Genomic DNA, 20,931 nt, shown 5'->3' on the forward strand with positions numbered 1-20,931 from the left:
ATCAAGATTACAACAGGACTAAGGTAACAAATATTCAAGATTAATAACTTAACTAAACTTCTTTTTACTAAACCAACCACAACATGGTAGACAAATAAATTTGTCAGATTTTATACATTGATAAGTTACTCATCTAGAAGCACAATGCAACAGTGGTACGTTTATGGTGGTGAGAAGCTGCTATGCAGAGGAAATCAAGGAAACACAGTAGGTTCAAGGTTAATAATATGGTTTACAACCTTCAACAAAGTTATATCAGAATTAATTCAGTTTTGGGTAAATAGGACACAAACTAGACTTGATAATTTTAGATCATACAAGGAACATTTTTAGTTAATATTTAAATCCCAAACTAAGTTTACTCAAAATGTAAAAGCCATATCTTAACATTGATAATTATCTCCTTTAGCTTAAATACAAAGAATTTCAAAAAATCCTAGTTTGAATATCCATAGATGTCATATTACATAATGTTTTTTAAAATTTCTAAATTTAACCCACTTGGTGTATTTTCTCACTTAAGAGAACACTAAGTCTGAAGTCCAAAGAAGATTAAAATGATACACAAAGCTTTATTACGTGCTAATAAATTTTTTTAAAGTTTAAGCTTAAAAACAGAATAGTGTCGGGATACAAATTTTGAATTCTCCAAGAACATGTATTTTCCCATACATCTTAATTTCTATATAAATAGGAAACCAGGCTTCCTTTATTGTTTTTCTACAGTCTCTCCCAAAATTATTACTGCTTAGCATTTTGAGGCAAGAATTTCCCAGTTTAAATCAAGAATAAATAAATAATAGCTCCATGGAGACTTTTTTGGAAAAGCAGCCAAACTTACCCTGACAAAAGCCCAACAAGACATACTGGATATCTTGAAATATTGCTCATTGTTAGAGACATAATGTTAAACACCGAACAATGAACAAGGATTAAGAATGAACAAAATTTTGAAACTTCTTTGCTTCTCAATGTAGTTTTTTTTTTTTTAAAGATTTTAATCACAGTTGGGCTGACAAAAGCATGCATTATAAACTTTCTTTATAGGATTAAAACAGTGATTAGTATTGCTCTTCAATTCCAAAGACCTTGGTAATAAAGGACTTGGATTTTATTTAGATCGAGTTTATCATGAGGTTTTAGTAGCTCTCAATAAAGAGACTTATGTATATAAGCTGGTTTACTAGTGGCTTTTTCCCTGAGCAGACAGTACCAACTGTGTGTGTCATCAACAAAGGGAGAAAATAACTTAATACTTAACTCTAAGGTATTCACAAACACTTAAGAGCTGGCAACTCTATAATCTTCAACTTTGGAACATACAAGGGACATCAGACAGTGGTCAAGATGGGAATCACCAAACGAGAACCACCATCAAAGCCTCTTCAGTTTAGTTAACTACTAATAGACAAACAAAAACAACTTACTAGAGACATATCTACCATTGCTACTCAAAGAATGAGGAAGTAATCTGAAGAAAATCTCTTCATGAAAATGGTAAACCCTATACCTTAAGAAAATGTTTTTCTGAAATATGAAGCAGCAAATGATTCTTTTGCTATGTTCTAAAATTAATCACTGCAGTCATAGGTGTCTATTTTGAGTGACCTCATGATGATTCCTGGGCTATTAAGAAGTTAACAAAATTACTGGTACATGACCAGTTTTATGTGGTACATTATCAGAACTTTTCTATTGGGATTGCTGAGCCAGCAGAATACAAGACATTTTTGATAAGCAAAAGAACTCACGTCATTACCCACTATCCTACAAAAAAATTCTGTACCTTTTTATCCTCAAAGGTTTAGGATTTAATTTTCATTTAATTAAAAAAATCTGCGGTATAGTTGATTTACAGTGTTTCAGGTATACAGCAAAGTGATTCAGCTATACACACGTGTGTGTGTGTGTATATATTCTTTTTCAGATTCTTTTCCATTATGGGTTATTACAAGATATTGAATATAGTTCCCAAAGGTTTATGACATGACTTTAGAACCATTCCACAGATTCTTACCTTCATATGCCATCATTTAAACAAATATCCATCATTTAAACAAATATCTACCAGTTTTTTAAATCAAAAGGTTATTTCTTCATCATAGTCTTGACTATGCTTCATCATCCACTTATTTTTGTCATTCCAAAAAAGATGGAATTTGGAAAAAACGTTATCTTCTTTCACAAAGTGGAAATCAAGCCATGGCTCTTCAGATTCTGAGTAACTGAGGAACTATGTAAGTTTTTGTGCTTTTTAAAAAAATTATATAACCAAAGTGAAGTTCTCTAAGAGTACTTTAACTGGATTGAGCCACCTTGACTATTTTATACTAGAATATTGGTGGTGATTTGCAATGATCAATTATCTTCCTTCTCTGAAACAAGTATGGTCCAAGTTTCACAGCATAAGATCATTTTGGTTTGTTAACAACCATACTTCTTAGGGGACTAGTGGAGTGGAAAAATGAGGTTGCAAAATCAATAGATTACATGTTCTACAGAGAGGCAGAACTAATCTCTTATTGCTCCACACAGATACTGATAATTTAAGTATCTGGTTCCTTAGCATTAATTAGAATTCCTGTTATTGGACATCCACAGCTTTGTTTGTGGCTTGACAGAGTGGTTATAGGACAATCTTTTAAAATCAAAATACATTAGCTCATCATGTCATTTTTTAGCAGTCTGGTATCAATAATATGCTTATTTCCAACTAGTCATTGCTTAAGCTTTCTTCAATATAACTCCTGCATTCAATTTTTTTTAAAGGGCAAGCCCGTATTTTTTAGTTAGAAATTTCTGTGATTATGATTTAAATTATTTTCTTTCATGTATTATTATTTTTTCTCTAAAATCATTTCTCTCCAATTAATACAGGGTAAACTGTCCCACCTGTGGAATTCTCAGAAGATTCTGTAGAATTTGAGTCAGTGCCAGTTTTGTCTTTCAAGGTCTGTTTAGGAAGAGTCTCGTCTCTATTTTCTTGTGCTTGGCTGTCTTCCTCTTCCTCCTCACCATCTGGGAACTCCCACTGAGACTCGCCCGATTGTTCGTTTACATAGAAATATCGTCTATGATCCCTAAATTACAAGAAAGAAAACGCATGTTTTAAGACCCATTCTCCTACAAAGACACTTTCATTTGGTCCTGTCCCAGGACAGCAGTCTGCTCTCACAGGGACGAACCTCTTCTTAATGGACTGCTATTCACAAAGGCAACAAAGAGCTTTGACAATTGAGGATGGAGAACCAAGGATAATTCAAAGCTATTTGCACTGCCAGCAGCTCTGTGAATACAGCCCTGAGCCCTCTTACTCCAACAGATGACTTAGAAAACACCTCTCACATCTTTTTTTTTTTTGTGTGTGTGTGTGTGTGTGTGCCAATGCTTAACAGGGTTTCATGTTTCATTAGCGAAGGGACTCAATTTCCTAGAACACTAATTTCCCTTCCAAAGAAGAGAACAACGAAGTTTGCCAAAGGTGACTCTTCCCCTCTTGAACCGTGGAATTCACATTTCATACTCTTGGTATCAAACACAGTGAAAGCTAAAGAGAGGGAGAGGATCTGGGAGCTGAAAAATAAAAGAGCAAAGATTTCAAATAACGAAAAAAAAAAATCAAGAAAAGCCAAATATAAAAAGAAATGTTTTCATCTGACCTGCTGGCAGAAGATAGTAATCTTGTTCTTCATTCACATCTTCAGCCTCGAAGCTTTCCTTAACTTCACCGAGGTTAATCAGGAGTAGTTGCTTCCAGAGGTCCTGTAAAGCGCACAGAGCTCTCGCATGCGCTTAACCCCCAAGCCCGCCCTACTCCGTGCAACAACACTCTGGAGTGAAAACCAGCTTTGTCCAATCTTGGGAAAAAATCCGTTACATGGAACACTTTAAACATTGTTTTTGTTTCTCCAACGTGTGGCTGGCCCAAACTCTGTAAGTGCTTGCGGTGCTTTGCCTGCCCAGCACCGCTAACGCAGCTGCTCTCAGTCTCCAGACAGGCTGTCAGGTCGTCAGGTGGTGGTGATCACAAATCATGTCTGAGATGTCAAAGGTGAAAGGTGAAAAGGGGAGAAGAGTGCGTACCTGTCCCAGTGGCAGGACCAGCCTTTAGGAGTGGCGTTTATTTCATACTGTTTTAGTTGTTCTGCTGCATCCTGAAGCTTTCGTTTAAGGTAGTTTCCATTAAGAGCCCCTTCCCGCCAGTCCGCAATCCGTGTCTAAAATCAGCAAAGCAGTTAAGTTAGAGACTTACTATTATGTCAAGAGGCAGAGGTAAAAAAGATGTTAAGTCTTCCGGTCCATGACTGCATACTCTGGCAGGAGAACAGACCAAACAGAAAAAAAAAAATCCCATTTTAATTTCATAAAAAGTCTTGTTTTCTGCAGAGTTCTGAAAAATGATACTGGACCCTAGTACTGCCAAATCTCCAATACCTGTAAAAATGAGTAGCAGCAGTTTTGTTTCCTGCTTTGGACCTTAAGTATTAAGATGGTTCCCCAAATTTTACTTTTTGGGTAGACAGTTCACTCAATTCAGTAATAGTGTTAATCAAAATTAAAGGTTTGGTTCTTAGGGAAATTAGTCAACTTCCTACAGGAATTCACTACCTGTTCCTACCCTGCTATTTATTATAAAGTACACAGGTTACAAATAAGACTCAGAACTTTTTTCAAAATTGGTTTATAATGCTTTAGCACTTAGAAGGTACTTTCAGCATTATATGGTGGTCTCATCGTCATTATGAACAGAATTTTATTAGGAAAAAACCGTATTAAAATATATGCCTATTGAAGATGGTTCGTATCATCAGTATGCACAAACTTTCAGTATTTAATTTCATAATTATGTTTTGTTTTGCCCAGTACATAGTTTTATTTCCTGGGTAGGGGTGGTTCAAATGCATACCAAGATTAAAAATTTAAATTTAGGATCGAAACATAAGACAGATTTCTCACACACAGCATTTCCTTCAAATATTGACTATTTATACCAAAAACAGCTAAATTACCTCAGTCTGTAAAAGCAGCACATGAAAGTTGGAGATGGACTGTCTATTAATGCCTAAGAATTCAAATTTACTTGTCAGGGTATTTGCCAGTTCTCCAATCTGAAACTGTAATGCAGGAAAGAAAAAAAGAACAAAGAAAGATAGAATCAGCAATTTTTTTTATTATGTAAAGTCTTTCATTTATCATTACAGATACTAGAAAAATGGGTCTGCCTAGAAACAGCTTTTCTCAAATACTGCAGTTAATTATCTGGAAGATAAAATCCTAATTTATAATAAAATAATTCACACAACAAAGTGATAAATAATGATGCAAGGTCTAGAGAAATTAGATACATTTTCTAACACAACATGTAAGATGAAAATAGATTCTAAATGACACAACTCCTAATACTGTCCAAACTATCATTTATCCATTACTAATTGCTTACTCTAGTGCACAGTGAACAAAATAATCCCTCCAGTTCCACCTACATGGTTGTACACTAGCTAATGACTCGATAAATCTTTCAAGTCAAAAGAATAAGTGGTTTTTCCAACAGACCACACTTAAATAGCCATATACTTACCTGGTCCAATTCTCAAGACATTAGGAACAGAAATGAAATTGGAACCAAATATGCCTTTGTGTAAGGGCAAGTAGTTCATGCAGGAATTAAATTAGTGACTTCAGTCTCTTTAGTACTTCCAAACTAGGGAAGCCTATATTTAACAAGCGACTGCTTTCCAATGGAGCCTTACTTGTAAGAAGGAATTATGCATTTAGGATTTATTTTTAGATAATTTCTCTACATCAAATTAGTCTTGCAACTTCTTACTTCAGCCTTAAATACAACCTTTTCACCTAACCCAATAAATGATTTACATTTAAAGACAGTAAAGTTACTTTTTACTATTTGCTAAAAGAAAGTAGTTCAAAGTTTAGGCAATTTAAAAATATTTATTTGTCAAGTTGCATTAAGATACACTTTCTTACCTCCCCCCCAAATTAAAATAAATAAAAATTAAAAAAAGATACATACTTTCAAATCTTGTTCATCTTCTACTTTAGGTGCTGTTTGTACTTTTATCTTTTCTGGAGATTCTTCTACTTCCATCTCTTTGTCTGAATTTTCATCTACTTTTTCTGAATTTTCAGCACCAACTGCTATAAAAGGAAATACGTGAAATTAAATCAAAAGGACCATTTAACAGATCCCAAATAAATGTTCTTACCCCTGAGCAGAGATATCTGAAGGTTTTTTAATGCTCTTTTGCCTGTTTTCCTCGCCTGCTAAAGAAGCCCTAATGACTTGTCAACCTGTCTTTGATCATCTTTTAAAAAATGTATCGACAAACCATGGCTTCAATTATTTATGAAAGCTAGATATCAAACCTAGAATACGTAAGGGTTCTTTATCAAGTGGGTTTTGGAAAAAAGCTTTCAAAATGAGACCACCATTTTAAACGACCAATTAACCTCCTTCCTGAACTGGTTAAGATTTGAAGACGATTTTTATTGGACCCACACACTCTTCTGGTTGGTGCTATCTGCTGGTAGAGGGAATCTCTGAGACCAGGTTTACCACAAACTTAAATGGACTAAAACATACGAACTCTGTTATGTTTGCTTAACACCAGATTACCAACCTAATCCACACACACAAAGTAAATCAATCTCTCAGGAGGATCACAGATCAAAAAAAAAAAAGGAACAAATTTGAGTACCTTTTCTTAACTCTGGTTAATTTTGATCTAAAGAAATGTGACTTTAACATTATTTTTGACAGCTTTTATTAACCTAAAATTTTGTATTAAGTACTTAATCTTACCATAAAATGGCCTTAATCCTTTTATTTGATTGTTAATAGTCCTTCTGCATTTTCAAATTGTCTAAAATTAAATCTTTCTACTCCCCCACTCACTAGTTTATTTGTATATTAGACATCTTACATTTGGTGGCAGGTTTAAGAACTTAATTTTAAGCAGTGCTAGAGCCCCAAGACTTGATTATTTTGGAGGGCAATTAGGCAGGATCTATCAAATTAAAATGCACATACCCCTTGACCTAGCAATACAACACTAAGAATATATACTATAATGACACTAAAATCTGCATAAAGACAAAGGATGTACCAAGATGTTTATCACAGTATTTTAATTGTGAAGAATCATAACTAATGAGTATAATAGTTTAAAGCACACGCATTCACGTGACTACAACCCACCCTGACAGAAGACCATTAATAACATTTCCAAGCTCCCCGGGCCTCTGTGCCATCACGCTCACACCAGACACACGTAGTCTGATGATGTCAGTTAAGTACCTTCCTTTGGTTTCATCATAGACAGATCTTTAAACAATATTTTTGCTTTTTTTCCAACTTACACAGAGGATACTAACATATGCATTCTTCTGCGGCTTTTGAAATTCAACATTGTTTCTGAGATTAACCCAAGTTGATGCATGTAACAATGGGTCACTTATTTTTTAATTCCTGTTCAGTATTCAGTTGCAAGATTATACCATAATTTATCCATTTTTTTGATGGACACTTGAATGGCTTACACTTTTTTTGGATAACAGAAATGCATTAATTTTTAAGAGTGAAACAAGGACACAACTTAAATGGCCACTGATGGGGGAAGAATTAAATGAAGACATCCTTGCCGCTTAGCAGTTAAAACCAATTTTCAAGGCATGTTGGAAAAGTATGTTGCCTAACAATCCACATGGTTAATCTCATCTATGATAAAATTTACACATGCACATAACACACACACACACACAAATACACAACTACAAATGTATGTATAAATTGAGGAAAACTCTATAAGAACGTATGTAGATAAAGAAGAAAGAAATGGATCTCATGGGTAGGGAATGAGAATAGTGAAAAGATGAAAGGGGGACTTTAAGAATTCTACTTCATATTCTTCCATGTTGTTGATTGGAAAGAAAAAATTCAAACAAGGATGTTTACATTTATTACCTGTGTTTTGATTTATTTGTTACACACACACACACACATATATTTTAATCATAACCTGTAAAAGGTATCTTCTGCTTGGCACAAAGTTTAGTGATTAAAATTAGTTCTGATAACAGATTGGAAAAATGCAGCAGGGTCTCTTTTACATTACCCTGAAGACAACTTGGGCTCTCATGTCAGTTCCAAACTATACACCCAACCAAAGGCCGGGCAACTTGTACCCAGAGAGAGAAGATGAGGCTGGGTTTCCCAGAGGTGGTCCTTACCTCCCTTGCTTACCAACTGGAAACAGAGAGCTAAGGAGAGCACTGGTCTTTATACAGTATCAAGACAATTACTGTAGCAAGTGATTAACAAAAAGGGGGAGAGGGACCCAATCTCACTTTTCTGTTTTTGAGGGAGAAGTAATCCCCTAATCAGTAGTGAATACACAATCCAACAAATGCCAGCCTCTCAGATTCTTACTCCTCCTCCACTAGAGGTGAAGCAGGGAAAGGTGGAAGCTTCCTTCCCTAAGAGGGTGAAAGTGCTAACTCCCTCTATTTCCTGAAGACGGAACAAAAATAGGGTAAGAAGGATTTCTGCTGTACATTTTTCAACTCTAAAGTTTAATTAAAGCACAATTTACCAGTTTCTCCATTTTCTGGAGTGTCTCGTCCAGTTTTGCTAGAACTGCGGCTGGTAGATTCTGGACTGGTAGCTCGAACAAACATCTTCCATTTTCCTCTTTTAGACATAAGTCTACGCATTCCATCTTGAGATGCTGGCTGGCTGATATCAGAACATGGACTAGACCCTGACACACTACCATCTCCTTCTTCCAAGGCACGCAACTCTGCCTACAATGAACGTGAAAATAAAGTCAGAGTGTCATTAACTGTTTATCTACATGTACGAGAGTAGCAAGAATGATAGCCGTGTGTTTTTTGAATTTAAATCCTTTGAAGACAGGAAGTATTTCTTAATATGTTTTTCCACCAGGACTGAGCATTATACGCTCCATATTCTATTATTACTCAGTAAATGCTTATTCATGATTACAGTTAACAAATATTGATCTGAAGGGGGATAGGTTCTAAAGATCCACCGACAGATTTCCCAATACATGTACACAAAAGATAATGCTTAACTTAGCTAGCCCCTCTTCATAGCTTCAAATTTTTCAAAAGGGGACACTTCAAGGTGATATTACTGTTGTACCAGCTGTTCAGATTTTATTTCATACTCATCAAGATATAGAGAAAACTGTTCCCAATAAAATCAGGGCAGAAAATAGGTACAAATCAACTTTTCAATCAGGAAAGTTTCCTTTTTAAAAAGGAAAGCACATGAAATAATGAGTTCCTCTTAATTCTCCTGTTTTCTTACAAGGCCCACTTAACTATCCAAACAATGCTGTAGCTCATCACTGAAAATCAACTTGTACTTTAATTGTTGTGTTAAAAACCAGATTACTACAAGAATTAGCAATGCTTATTTGTTATGAAGCTAAATCAAAGATACATTATTTACTGTATCTGTCCTCAAATCAGAACAATGTTAGCTTCATTGTTTGTCAATCACCAAAAAGCATCATCAGGGACCCAAGTAACTGCAACTCCACTGTTCAAGTTTTTATTACATAAGCTTAAACAATTCTAGATGAAAGGATAAGACGAACAAAATCCCAAGAATGGCTGTAAATTGAGCACCAAGATCCCAGAGTATAATAGTACTGAAGGAAGAAAACATTTTTAAGAAAAACTTACTTTTTTCCTTTCCAATACAAGCTCTAGCTCAAGGGTATCTTGTTCTTCTTCCTCTTCACTTTCTCCAGACTGAACAACACTGCAAAGATCCTCCTGAGTAGGGTCTTCCATACTGTCCAACAGAATTTCCGGTGGCTTTACTACTGTTGCTTCTTCTGTTGTACTTGCTTCTTTCTCTTCTGAAACTGGCTCTACTTCTTTACAAATTACTTTTCTTCTCCATCTCTCTTCTTCCTCTTTTATTCCCTCAGGCAATAGAGGAGCAAGCAGTGATGCTGCCACCCCCTTCTTCTCCTCCTCACTATTTGAGAGAGCCTGAATTCCTTCATTTACTTCCTATAAAGAATAAAATAATCCCACTTCATTTTCAAAGAAATCTCACCCGATTATACAGTATATGTAATTGTTCTTGTTAAAAATGACCATACTTTTTCAGTCACTGGATATTCTTAAAAGCCACTGACTCCCATAAGATCAGTATACATATTTCTACCATTTTCCTTGTACATAATGGAAACATTGCTTTTTCAGGAAGGCAGTATTTGAACTAGAACCTAGTTCTGGGTGGGACTCAAACGTATCTTCCCTCCTAGTGTCTATGTCAAAAGGCAGACTAGTAAGACGCAGAAGCAGATTTAAACAAGATCAGAATTTTGTCAGTTCAACACATAACTGGATAAATCTTTACCTTCCTCTTCTATATGATGACATAACTTCACAGTTACGTTGTGAAGGTGATTTAGAGGAAAGAGAACTATTTCTAAAATGAAGTATGTGATTAAAATGTCTCATTTTGCCACTGGGATATTCATTCTACACTCCTAGAGCTGTAAAGGTTAACTTACTCTACAAAAGCACTTTTTACAAAATTGTAAATCAACTATACTTAAAAAAAAAAAAAAGCAATTGTTGACACAATCCCCTCCATCATTTAAAAATACAAGGTAAGTTAGAATTCAACACAGTCTCTGTAGAGCACAACTTACTTTTCTTATTGACAAGACTATAAAAATACTCGTTTCACCAGTCGTTTTTAACTTTTAAGGTAGCTAATCTTCTTATTAAAAAAAACTTAAGTGGAATCCCCAAATACAACTATTCTGGATTAGAGGAATTAGAGAGGGGAGCTGAGGCCCTGCCTGCCTGCCTGCCTTCCTGGCTGCTCCCGTGTCCTTCACAATGATCCAAGGTGCCTCTATGGCACCCTGAAGCTCCAAAAGGACTACAGAACTGGGTGACTGCTATGAATGCCACAAAACAGAAACAGATGAAGTGAAATTTTAAGAAATAAAATTTATCCCGTTTCACATCTACGCTATAAAATATTAACAGAAGGCTTATATACCTGTGCCAGAATAACATTAAAGTTCTTTAGATTGGAAAACAGGCAGATGACATTATGTTGTAACACTGACCTTTTTAACTTCTCGCTTGACTGTGACTGGTCCGCTTTTACTACTTGAAACAGAAGTATTTTTCTCCTTAGTATACATATCCGTATTTACCACAAAACTAGCTTCAGCACCTGTTACAGAACTAAAAAAAAAAAATACATGTATACTTAGCAAGAGAAGCAGAAGGCAAATACTACCAGTAAAAAATAATACTTTAGTTTCCTTCTAGGTGATTTCTTTTTCAAGTCTGTTCTTACCTGGGCTGGTAATGTTGTAATCCCTGTACCTGGGTGGCAAGATATTGGGGTAACTCCCAAGTCACTTCATTTGTTTGTGTGTTCCAATAATAATAGCATCCTGTGTTCTCATCCCAGACCTCCTGCCAATCTCCCATCTCAATTCCAACTACAAGAAAATAAAAAAAATTTTAAGAAGCACATATTCCTGTAAGTCAACTGCAAAGCCGTAACAATCTAACATAGAGTTTCTACACCTCAGCGCAGCTAAACATGGGCAGGACAGTTCTTTACTGTGGAGGGCAGTTCTACACAGTGTTTGGCAGCATCCTGGTCTCTCACCAGATGCAGCAACAGCCCCTTTAGCCCCACATTGAGACAACCAAAAACTCTGCAGACACTGTCAATGTCCACTGGGGGAAAACTCCTCCCTCCTGAATCATTTTTGCAAACATGGTTTAAAAAACAGTTTGATAGTTGAAAAATGTATTCTGAACCCCAAAAGACTTTTTAAAATAATGGCTTTTACTATTTACCAGGCATAATCTACCACTAGTTTATTAAAAAGCAAACAATCATCTTTTAATAGACAAAAATAAATCCTGGTATTTCTCATTTTCCAAATACTCTATTTAAAAAGTCAGAATCCTAAAGTCTAGGGCCAAAGCATATGGGCGTTCATCTTTGGGAACCTCAAAACCTAGAACACCCTTAAGAACTGCACTTTAGATTTCTTTGAAACTCAAAGGTTCAAGCTTACCTCCTGCCAGTGAACACTGAGTATCATACTGCCACCCTGCAGTCTGGGTTGAGTCTGTTCCATTTGGAGCAGTAGAAGAAAGGGCAGATGTGGACTCCTTTGGCTCTGGCCGAGGTGGAGTTGGAGGTGGGGCAGAAGCTCCAACAGGAGTTGCAGGCTGAGGAGCTGTTATAGCATCAATCTCCTTTAGAATGAAAATAGTAACAAATGCATTAATTACATTAAACAACAGCAAAAAAAAGAAAAAAAAGAAGAGAGAGAGAAAATGGCAATTACTTAAAAAAAAAAAAAACAACCCCTACACACTGGGTTCTCAGCTTCTTAAGTCAAAACCCTCCTCTTCCCCATTTTTCTCCTTACAACTGTTACAATAAGAGAAAAGGGAGAGAGCTGGGGAGGGACTAAGGAAGAGAGGTGGAGTGGGAGACAGATTGACAAGGAGGCTAACCGCTTGAAATTCAGGTCCTGAAGTGGCTTCAATCATTAAAAACCCAAACAAAAGCACCACTAACCGCTAAGAAGTTGGCCAATGTACTATCAATATCAGTTGACTGGTTTCCATTCGCTTCTTTAGATTGTGCTGGTTTTTCTGAAACATCACTCTCTTCATCATCACTGTCAGCATATGCACCAAGCAAGCACAGACCTCCTAGAAACAAAAAGGTGAACATCGTTAGTAACAACAATGCCAAAAAGTCCTAGAAAAAAGTATCCAAGAGAAAATGTGATTCTTTAGCCATTTACCTTACTTATGGAAAATAATCTGAAAAAAGTCTGCAATGAACTACCAGAGAGGTATAATTATGCACACAGAACTAATAAAATCAATGTGCATAGCAATTTGACATTCTTTTCAAAATACATAATTAATTATTCAATCTCATATGCCCTCTGTGAAAATCACACACAGTGTATCTTGATTTTTTAATTTGTTGATTCAGGTGTCCATCTCAAACAAGTAAACCAAATAGGATTTAGTAAATGAAACAAGGAGATTTTCAAAGTGAAAAACAAAGCTCTTTTCCAATGATTTTTCCCTTAAACAAGAAGTGGTGAATTAAAACAGAACCCAACATGCTAGAACCAAAACCAAAACAAATGAAAACCACAAAAAAACTCCCCAGCTAAAACCAAAACTCACACTCCAGTGGTGCTAGGTATGGTCTCTGTAATGCTGCAATGCCATTTCCTTTTAAAAACTTTTTCTGAACTTATTTTTTTTTATTAGTGGATCAATGTTCATACCATTTCCTTTTGTATCACCTGTGGCTACTCCAATGTTACAATTAAGTAAGTACATATACCCTCTTTATATATCATTTTACTATAATAGGTACATGAAATATTTAAGTCTAGCTACACTTTTCAGTTATAAATGAGACTAAATCTTCCAGTGCCTGGCATATTCTATGTTGTCAATAAATATTGGTAACTAAGCAGATTAATCAGGAGATGAAAATCTACTTCTCCTTGTCACAATTTCATAAATAAATTCATGGATTTACCTAAAACTAAACATAAGTTGCTTCATTTATCATACAAGAGTTCTTATTCAATACTTTAAATCTTGCTTCCATTATTTTTTTTAAAGTACATAGCTAAGTTGTTACACTATATATCAATTCCAAAGTATTATTTTAAGCTAATTAGGAAAAACTTTAAGCAGACATTTGAGAAGTTACTAAACGTATCTCATTTTTTGGGTGGGCATACCAGTCAATCTCCCACATTTTCTGAACACAAGGTAAGGGTAGAATTACATGAGAGATTTCCGTACAGAAAAAATCTGCACTTTAGTTTTCAGCACTGGATGGGTTTTTTTGGTGGGAGATGATGGGAAATTTATATTTTTACATAAACACTTCTTAGTTTAGACCATTATGGGATTACATAAAATATTGTTAAGGGGACAAAAAGTAATGCTAAAGGAATAAATGAAGGATAAAATCAAGTTATGAAATGAATATAAATCCTAAACATACCTCTGAAAATTTAGTTCATACATTAATAAAAACAGGCATGAATTCAGAGTAACACTAAAAAAAATTTCACATTATGCAAAACTGCATAATCTCAGAAAAATAAAAGCCTCACAGGACCAGGCTTCTAGACTACCATTGGGAAGCTGTTGCTACTTGAAACCAGAAGCAAGGCGATTCTTTTGAGCCATTGCCCTCAGAGATCTTTTTTAAGATGAGCGGTGACTCTTCAAACCCCTAGTGGATGGTGCCACACAATTTGCAAATCAACTAATGATATCTGGCAGTGAATTATTTCTTACATATATACTTTACTTTCCTGGTAAGCTTCAAATAGTAACTGTGTCTTATACCTCTAGAAACTCTTATTATTTCCTTATATTATTGTTTGAACAGTGACTTTTAACCCTTTTGGTCAGATACAATGAAAATGATAAAACCTATGGATCTTTTCTCAGGAAAACACATTTGACTGTGCAATTTCAAGGGATTCACAGACCTCTAACACTCATCTATGAGACCACATTAAATACCCTTTATTAGAAGATGCTTAAATACTGCCGACTATTATATTAGTCTATTGACCTAATTTAACAGAACTTATTCTGAATTTTCCCTTAATTTCACATGCATACACCAAAATATTTGTTAGCATGAAAGTACTAGGAATGCTTCTCTATATTATAAAAGCTTAACTTAAAATAACAAAATTTAAATTTCACCTTTGTGCAAAGAAATCTGGCATGTTTATGGAGATAAAAGTAAAATTTTTAAACTATTATCATCTTAAAAAAATATAGTCTAGTTTACTTTACAAAGCCATGCAAATAATGGAAAACTGTTTACCTTTGGGTTTTGTTAGACAAATTTTTTTCCTATGGATCATACCAATTAGTAAAAGATGAATAAAGCTGATACATTCTTGTGTTGCAGGATGAAAATGAGCAGAATGAAAACACTTCTGTTCACAAGGCACATAAAGGCCTGAAATGCTGAGTGACACTGCAACCAAGGAAATTTCTCATAGGAACATTTAAATTTCACCTACTGCACATGACTCTTAGAAGACCCAAATGAAATAATACATGTAGTTTACACATACAAAATGGTATTTCTCAGTTCTGGAATTTCTCTCACAGCCTGTTTTACCTTATCTAATCCACACTTGTTTTTTTAAGTGGCAAATGGGGGTGGAGGGAGACAAGCATCTTATTTTAGGTGTCATACTGTACAAAAAGTCCTCCAAATTCAAAAGAATAAAATTACTACCAATTATAGAGTATTTAGTAACTATATATATACTTTTAAAATTACCATCAGTTACAATTTGTCAATTTCTGGTGTACAGCACAATGTTCCAGTCCAAAAATACATTTAAAATTTTTAAGATATACAAAAAGTAGAGAAAACTAACATTCTTGGCACTTGTGTGTCAGAAATGTATATACATGGTTCAGTTTAATCATCAAAATAAATTTAGGGCTGTTACGATCCATTACACAGATGAATAAGGTCCTGAGGTCTCAGTATGGATGCCAGAGTGGTGATATGAACCCAGGTTTGTCTACAAAACATTTGTTGCAAATACCTTTTCGTGATTATAAAATATTCAATAAGAGCAATTTTCAGCTCCACAAACACCTACCTGCTAGATACCAATCCAAGCAGTGTGTGAGAAAAGAAACATAATGAAAAGATGTAGTTGGTGTCCCTAAAGAATGCCAAAATAGTGGGGGAGCCAGAAAACTAGTTACAAAACAGCATCAGAAAAAAAGCAGTACAAACTATTTTGGCTGCAGAGAAAAAGGAACAACAAATTTTACATTGGCTAAAGCGTAAATATCAACAAGCCGTCACATTCAAAAATTTTAAATTTCCATTTTTTGACAACTATAAATTAAGAACACTAAAGCATTCATCAAAACACGCCATACACAAGCCCAGTGTGATCCTAATGAAAGATACAGTAGACAAAAACGGGAAAAAATAAAATCTATACCTGTTGCTTTAACGGCAGTGGGCCTGGTGGTCATGACTGGTTTAGGAGGATTCGGAACAACTCTGGGAACCTCCACCACCACTTCCTGTTCATCTGGATCTTAAAATACGAACAAGAGAACTACAGTAAGACAATGGAACAGAGAAAACATTACATGTGACAAAACAATCTTCGATTTGACCTTTCGAGTCTACATTTATACATGTACGTAAAAATTACATGTGATATGATCCCAAGTTTAAACACCCCCCCCAATCTTCTCCAGGCTACCATAGGGCTTTTACAACAAGCACAACTAGAGCATTTTTTTTTTGTATGAGCTACTCAACGTGATTTTTTTTTTAAACACCTGAAATAATTAGGGGTCTTTCGGCGCCTGGCCCTGTAGTATCATTGTTCGGTTACTATTAATCCAAGTACCATTCTCGGGAACCCATGTTCCACTTCTCCAGGAATTTTTGTGATACCTGACCATTAGGGGTTACTTTCGCTTTGGCTGGCGTAATAAAAATGCTATGCTCACTTCTAAAGAATCTCTCGATTTCAACAAGAACGAAGGGAAAAGCAGATGACGTGCAAAAAAGGACAGGATCCACGGTCACCAAACCTAGGACGCGGAAACAACAACTCTCACATTTACCCTGTAAGTTATCCAAAACGGAGAGCAGACGCAGAGTAGACAAGGTGCCCGGGCCAGTCCAATCCCTGCGCCAGAGATGGCGTCTCCGGGTAGGCTCCGGCCGATCGCACACGAGTCGGCAGCCCCTTCCGCCTCCCTGAGGCCCACAGCCGTGCTCACCGCAGGCCTCGGATGCGGACGCCGCCCGCCGGGGTTGCTCTTCGTCCCAGTGCCGAGCCTGAGAGGCCTAGGCCGCAAGCCCCGAGCTCGAGTTTCCGACGCCCCACCTAGGGGCCGGTGCGCCTTGCGCACGCTTACCTTCTGAAGGCGAGTCGTCGAGCGCCGCGGCGGCAGTCACCGCGGTCGTCGTCGTCGGGGCCGCGGGCGGGGCTGGCTGGCTAGGCACCGCCGCCGTTGAGTCCGGCTCGGTGTCGGGCTCCGGCTCCGGGTCCCGACCCGGTGTGCTGCTACGGGGACCCGGCGGAGAAAGCTGCAGGATAGGCCTACGGCCAGGTACCGCCCGGGACTTCTTCCCCATCGCGAGCTCGAGCGCGAGCCGCGAGCGTCGGACAGCCGAGAGGGCGGGCGTTCGGCGCGGCGCTGCGTAATCAATATTCATACACTGCGACACCGCCTCCCGCAAGGATCCGCTTTTAACCGGCATAGGGCGCGCCCGCGCAAGCGCCTTGGGCCCTATATGAGCTCCTGGCTCCTCCTCACAGTGGGGAGGGAGGGCTATACCCACGGGGCTAGACGATTGGCTATTTTGACCCATTGATAGAGCCAGCAGCCAATGGAAAAGGAAAAAGTGTGAGCGTCAAGCCAATAGTGCGGAAGGGTCTGAGTTTAGAATTGCTTCCAATTACGTCAGGCTCCACCCATGCGTCTTTTGCGGAGTCTTTTCTCTATCGCCTTGTCCTCCATCTTGTATCCGTTCTTCGCTGCGCGTTGCTTGTTTGTTGTCTAGGAAGACGTGCTGCTTTCCAAGCCCATCCCCAAGTTTCTCGCTGATTATTGTGGCTCACTTTGGGTGTAACATTGAATGTTAAGTAGAATATTGAGTCTTTTAAGGTTTTGCAAATTTTTTCTTAGAGCACAACGATGACGTATTGTGTTGTTTTTTATCAGCTAGAAAAAAAGCACTAGACGTACTACATACGAGGGAAGATCCTGAATTGTTGCGATGGGATATAGGAGACTTCCCAGTCTGGCTCACGGTACCTGCTTTATTAGATATTTCTTCGTTTAGTACTTGCCTCGCCCCTGTCCCGTTCTGGACCCGTCACTCGGAGCATTTCTCTCACCTTAATCCTTCACAGTAGCTGGAATAACTACACAAGACAAAATTGTCTTACTTTCTCAAGACCCAGTGCAGGCATTACATCTCTAAGCCTTTTATCTCAATGCTGAGCCCCACCCCAGTGCTTGACCTACTGATTAAAAAAAAAGTACAGGATTTTTTGTCTTAGGGTACAAAATGGGAAAGAGCTGTGAAGATTAAAAAGAAACAGAACTTTCTGTTAATAGGTACTATGTTCTGGTAGGAAAAAAAAGTATCAGGTTGAGGTAAATTAGGTTAATTTTGCTACCAAGACTGTGTTCACTGATAGAAGGCTTTGTAGAACAAATTAACTTTCTTACAAGATCACAAGAATCAGTGATAAACTTGGTAACAACAGTCAATATGAGACTCTCAGTGCCATAAATTATGTTAACAGAAATGATACTTCTGTCACAGGCTGGTAAGGTAAGGATCTTATCAGTTACATTTTGTCAAATTATTTAAGAATTATGAAGTTTCCCTCCAAGCGTCACACCTTTATTTAATGGTAGTTAACTACTAAAAAAGAAGGGAGCTCTTTTAATAACAATTTGTAATCAGAAAATTGCCAAAATTGGGAAAAACAAGGAAAGATGATGCTATTATGGACTATAAAAATACCACATGGTCCAGAAAACAAAAATGCAGACCCAAAGTGGTGAGAAAAGTGAAGTGAAACTGGTACCTTCTGCTCTGGTGGGAAATCAAAGTGAAGAAGGTGGAAGAAAATGGACCCGAGAGTTGGCTCCAGCATAGGTTCAAGGTTTTGAACCAACACAGCCAGGACAGGAAAAGCTGGTCAGTGTCTCAAGAACTGCCACCATGGAAACCACTGCTTTGATCAGCAGTGCAAATGAACAGGTTTCTGGAACAGGGCCAGTCTTGAACCGCTTCCCGTCCTCCAGAAATGGCTACAACAAGGTTTGATATTTTTCAGACTGTAGGTTATGATCCATTGGTCACTCATGACAAGACAGTAAGTGAGGATGCGCATTTCGTCAAAGCGTTCTCTTGGTTATATATGTGTATACAGGTCAAAATGTGTTATCTAGCTACAGTTGGAAGCCGTAAGTTTATGGATGAGAGAGGGCAAGGGCTCTGCAGTCCCTTTTTGCTAATCGCATCAAACACTTGACATTAATCAGGGCAGAACTAAAATGAAAAAAGAACCATATACCTCAATTACCTACCAATACAAGTACCACAGGGAAACACATTGTTTTGTAAAATATATAATGTAAATATGGTATTGATAGCATCAAAATTAAATGCTTATGAAAAACTCAAGAAAGTTCAAAGGGGATACAAGCAAGTATTATACAGATCATTTCCTTAAAAGATAAATTTTAATATACAGAATAAAATTCAAAAGTTTATCTTTTCATTTCCCCCAAGTTTGCAGCCATCAATGCCTTTGAATCTGATCAGGAAAGTTTATATTTTGGTCCAATACATTATTAGACTACCTGTATGATCGAGTCTGGCTTGATTATCGTAAATCATCGAGGTTAATGGAATTTACTTTAAAAATCTGTTACTTTTATAGATGATAACATTTCAATTTTTTCTTAGCTAAGAGCTTATTCCACTTTCGCCTCAGAAACCAGATTCAAGATAAGATATCTTCCTTAACAGCTGGACATCATGTTAGGCTTAATCTAGGCAAATTATTTAATACTTTATTGAATATCATTAAAAAAACTCCACAATAAATAATGAAAAGAATACACAAAATCATTAGCCTCTGTTTGCAATACAGAAAATACATGTCAGTTCTGGACCAAAATAATTCCATTGAAATACAAAAAGTGACAGGGAAGAATGAAAGGATTTGCAGTGATTGCTTTTGGTGGTCAGCTTACAACAAACCAACAACCGTCAGCTATTTTGGAAAGTGAAAGTGGGTTTTAATTTGCAGATAAAGAATGTCTTCGGTAGTTTAAAAAAATATAAACTCTAAAAAAGCTTGTGGATCATATACAAAAGCAGCTGTTTGAGACCAAGGCTGAAAACCAGAAATTGTGAGTTAGCACCACCAGCAAGCACAGGTCCTGTGACTCATCTGCCCTCCTCTCTTGTGCAGAATACAGACTTGAATGTTGGATGCATCATTTATAGGTATAAAAATCTGCCTGGAGTACAGGTTTCCTGTAGTGTAAAGTCTTAAGCCCTAAGAGGCACCTAGCGGTTACAAAGGCTGGGCAATCATCCAGATCACAAGTTCCGACGATACAATAAATCCCGTGTTGCCTTATCAACTTTTTGCTGGTAGTCCTCTAATTTGTCAAGTATTTTCTGGGATAGCTGTAAGAGAGTAGAAGGGAATCATTAGAGAATAGGTCAAGGACTGGAAAAGACTACAGTTATCAATCACTTTGACTTTACCAACTAGATTTCCCCTAATAAAGCTGTTAGCCACTGTGCTTCATTTAATCCCCATTCAGTACAGGAGTCTGCTGTGACTCCACTGATAAAACTGGACTTTGCTGTTGTATGCAATACTCCTACCCTGTTTTCCTAATGAATTTTCTAAATATGCAAATCACACCAGTATTTTTAATAAAAGCTTTACTAGCTCTCTTCCCAGAACCAGAAAGGTTCTATCTGATCTAACTAATCCTTTCCTAAAGGGGTTGGGCAGCATGTGAAAGGCAATAAATGGCTTCTGCCCTCCCCTTGATCCTCGAGAACCAGAAGAGCAAGCCGTAGGTGTAACTGCTAGTGCAAGGGCTCAGGAAAGACTCTACTCACTGCAATGTTGTGACTGTTGGCACTGTTCTCTCCCAGAGCCTGGAGAAGCTGATCAATGGAAGAGTATGGGAGCCACACCATTGGAGCTGTTGCAGACAGTGGAAACTGAAAGGAAAAATATCTATTATTTGAAGAAAATCTGA

At 37.1% G+C, this 20,931-nt stretch overlaps 2 protein-coding genes across 2 annotated transcripts in view; both read right to left on the minus strand.

Annotated features, from left to right (window-relative positions):
• FNBP4 (formin binding protein 4) overlaps positions 1-17,370 on the minus strand; it is a 29,967-nt gene extending 12,597 nt beyond the window's left edge. Inside the window, exons 1-12 of the mRNA XM_015246194.3 lie at positions 17,035-17,370; positions 16,098-16,196; positions 12,632-12,768; positions 12,120-12,303; positions 11,381-11,528; positions 11,145-11,265; positions 9,730-10,065; positions 8,610-8,820; positions 6,032-6,156; positions 5,010-5,114; positions 4,084-4,217; positions 2,893-3,080 (exon numbers count right to left, since the gene is read on the minus strand). Coding sequence (XP_015101680.2) covers positions 2,893-3,080; positions 4,084-4,217; positions 5,010-5,114; positions 6,032-6,156; positions 8,610-8,820; positions 9,730-10,065; positions 11,145-11,265; positions 11,381-11,528; positions 12,120-12,303; positions 12,632-12,768; positions 16,098-16,196; positions 17,035-17,335 — 2,089 coding nt within the window. The 5' untranslated portion in view covers positions 17,336-17,370. The remainder of the gene's footprint in view (positions 1-2,892; positions 3,081-4,083; positions 4,218-5,009; positions 5,115-6,031; positions 6,157-8,609; positions 8,821-9,729; positions 10,066-11,144; positions 11,266-11,380; positions 11,529-12,119; positions 12,304-12,631; positions 12,769-16,097; positions 16,197-17,034) is intronic.
• Positions 17,371-19,364: 1,994 nt separating this feature from the next.
• NUP160 (nucleoporin 160) overlaps positions 19,365-20,931 on the minus strand; it is a 38,813-nt gene continuing 37,246 nt past the window's right edge. The window contains exons 35-36 of the mRNA XM_006212244.4: positions 20,789-20,893; positions 19,365-20,341 (exon numbers count right to left, since the gene is read on the minus strand). Coding sequence (XP_006212306.2) covers positions 20,252-20,341; positions 20,789-20,893 — 195 coding nt within the window. The 3' untranslated portion in view covers positions 19,365-20,251. The remainder of the gene's footprint in view (positions 20,342-20,788; positions 20,894-20,931) is intronic.

This window comes from Vicugna pacos, chromosome 10 (genome assembly GCF_048564905.1).
Source record: "Vicugna pacos chromosome 10, VicPac4, whole genome shotgun sequence".
NCBI classification, from domain to species: domain Eukaryota; kingdom Metazoa; phylum Chordata; class Mammalia; order Artiodactyla; family Camelidae; genus Vicugna; species Vicugna pacos.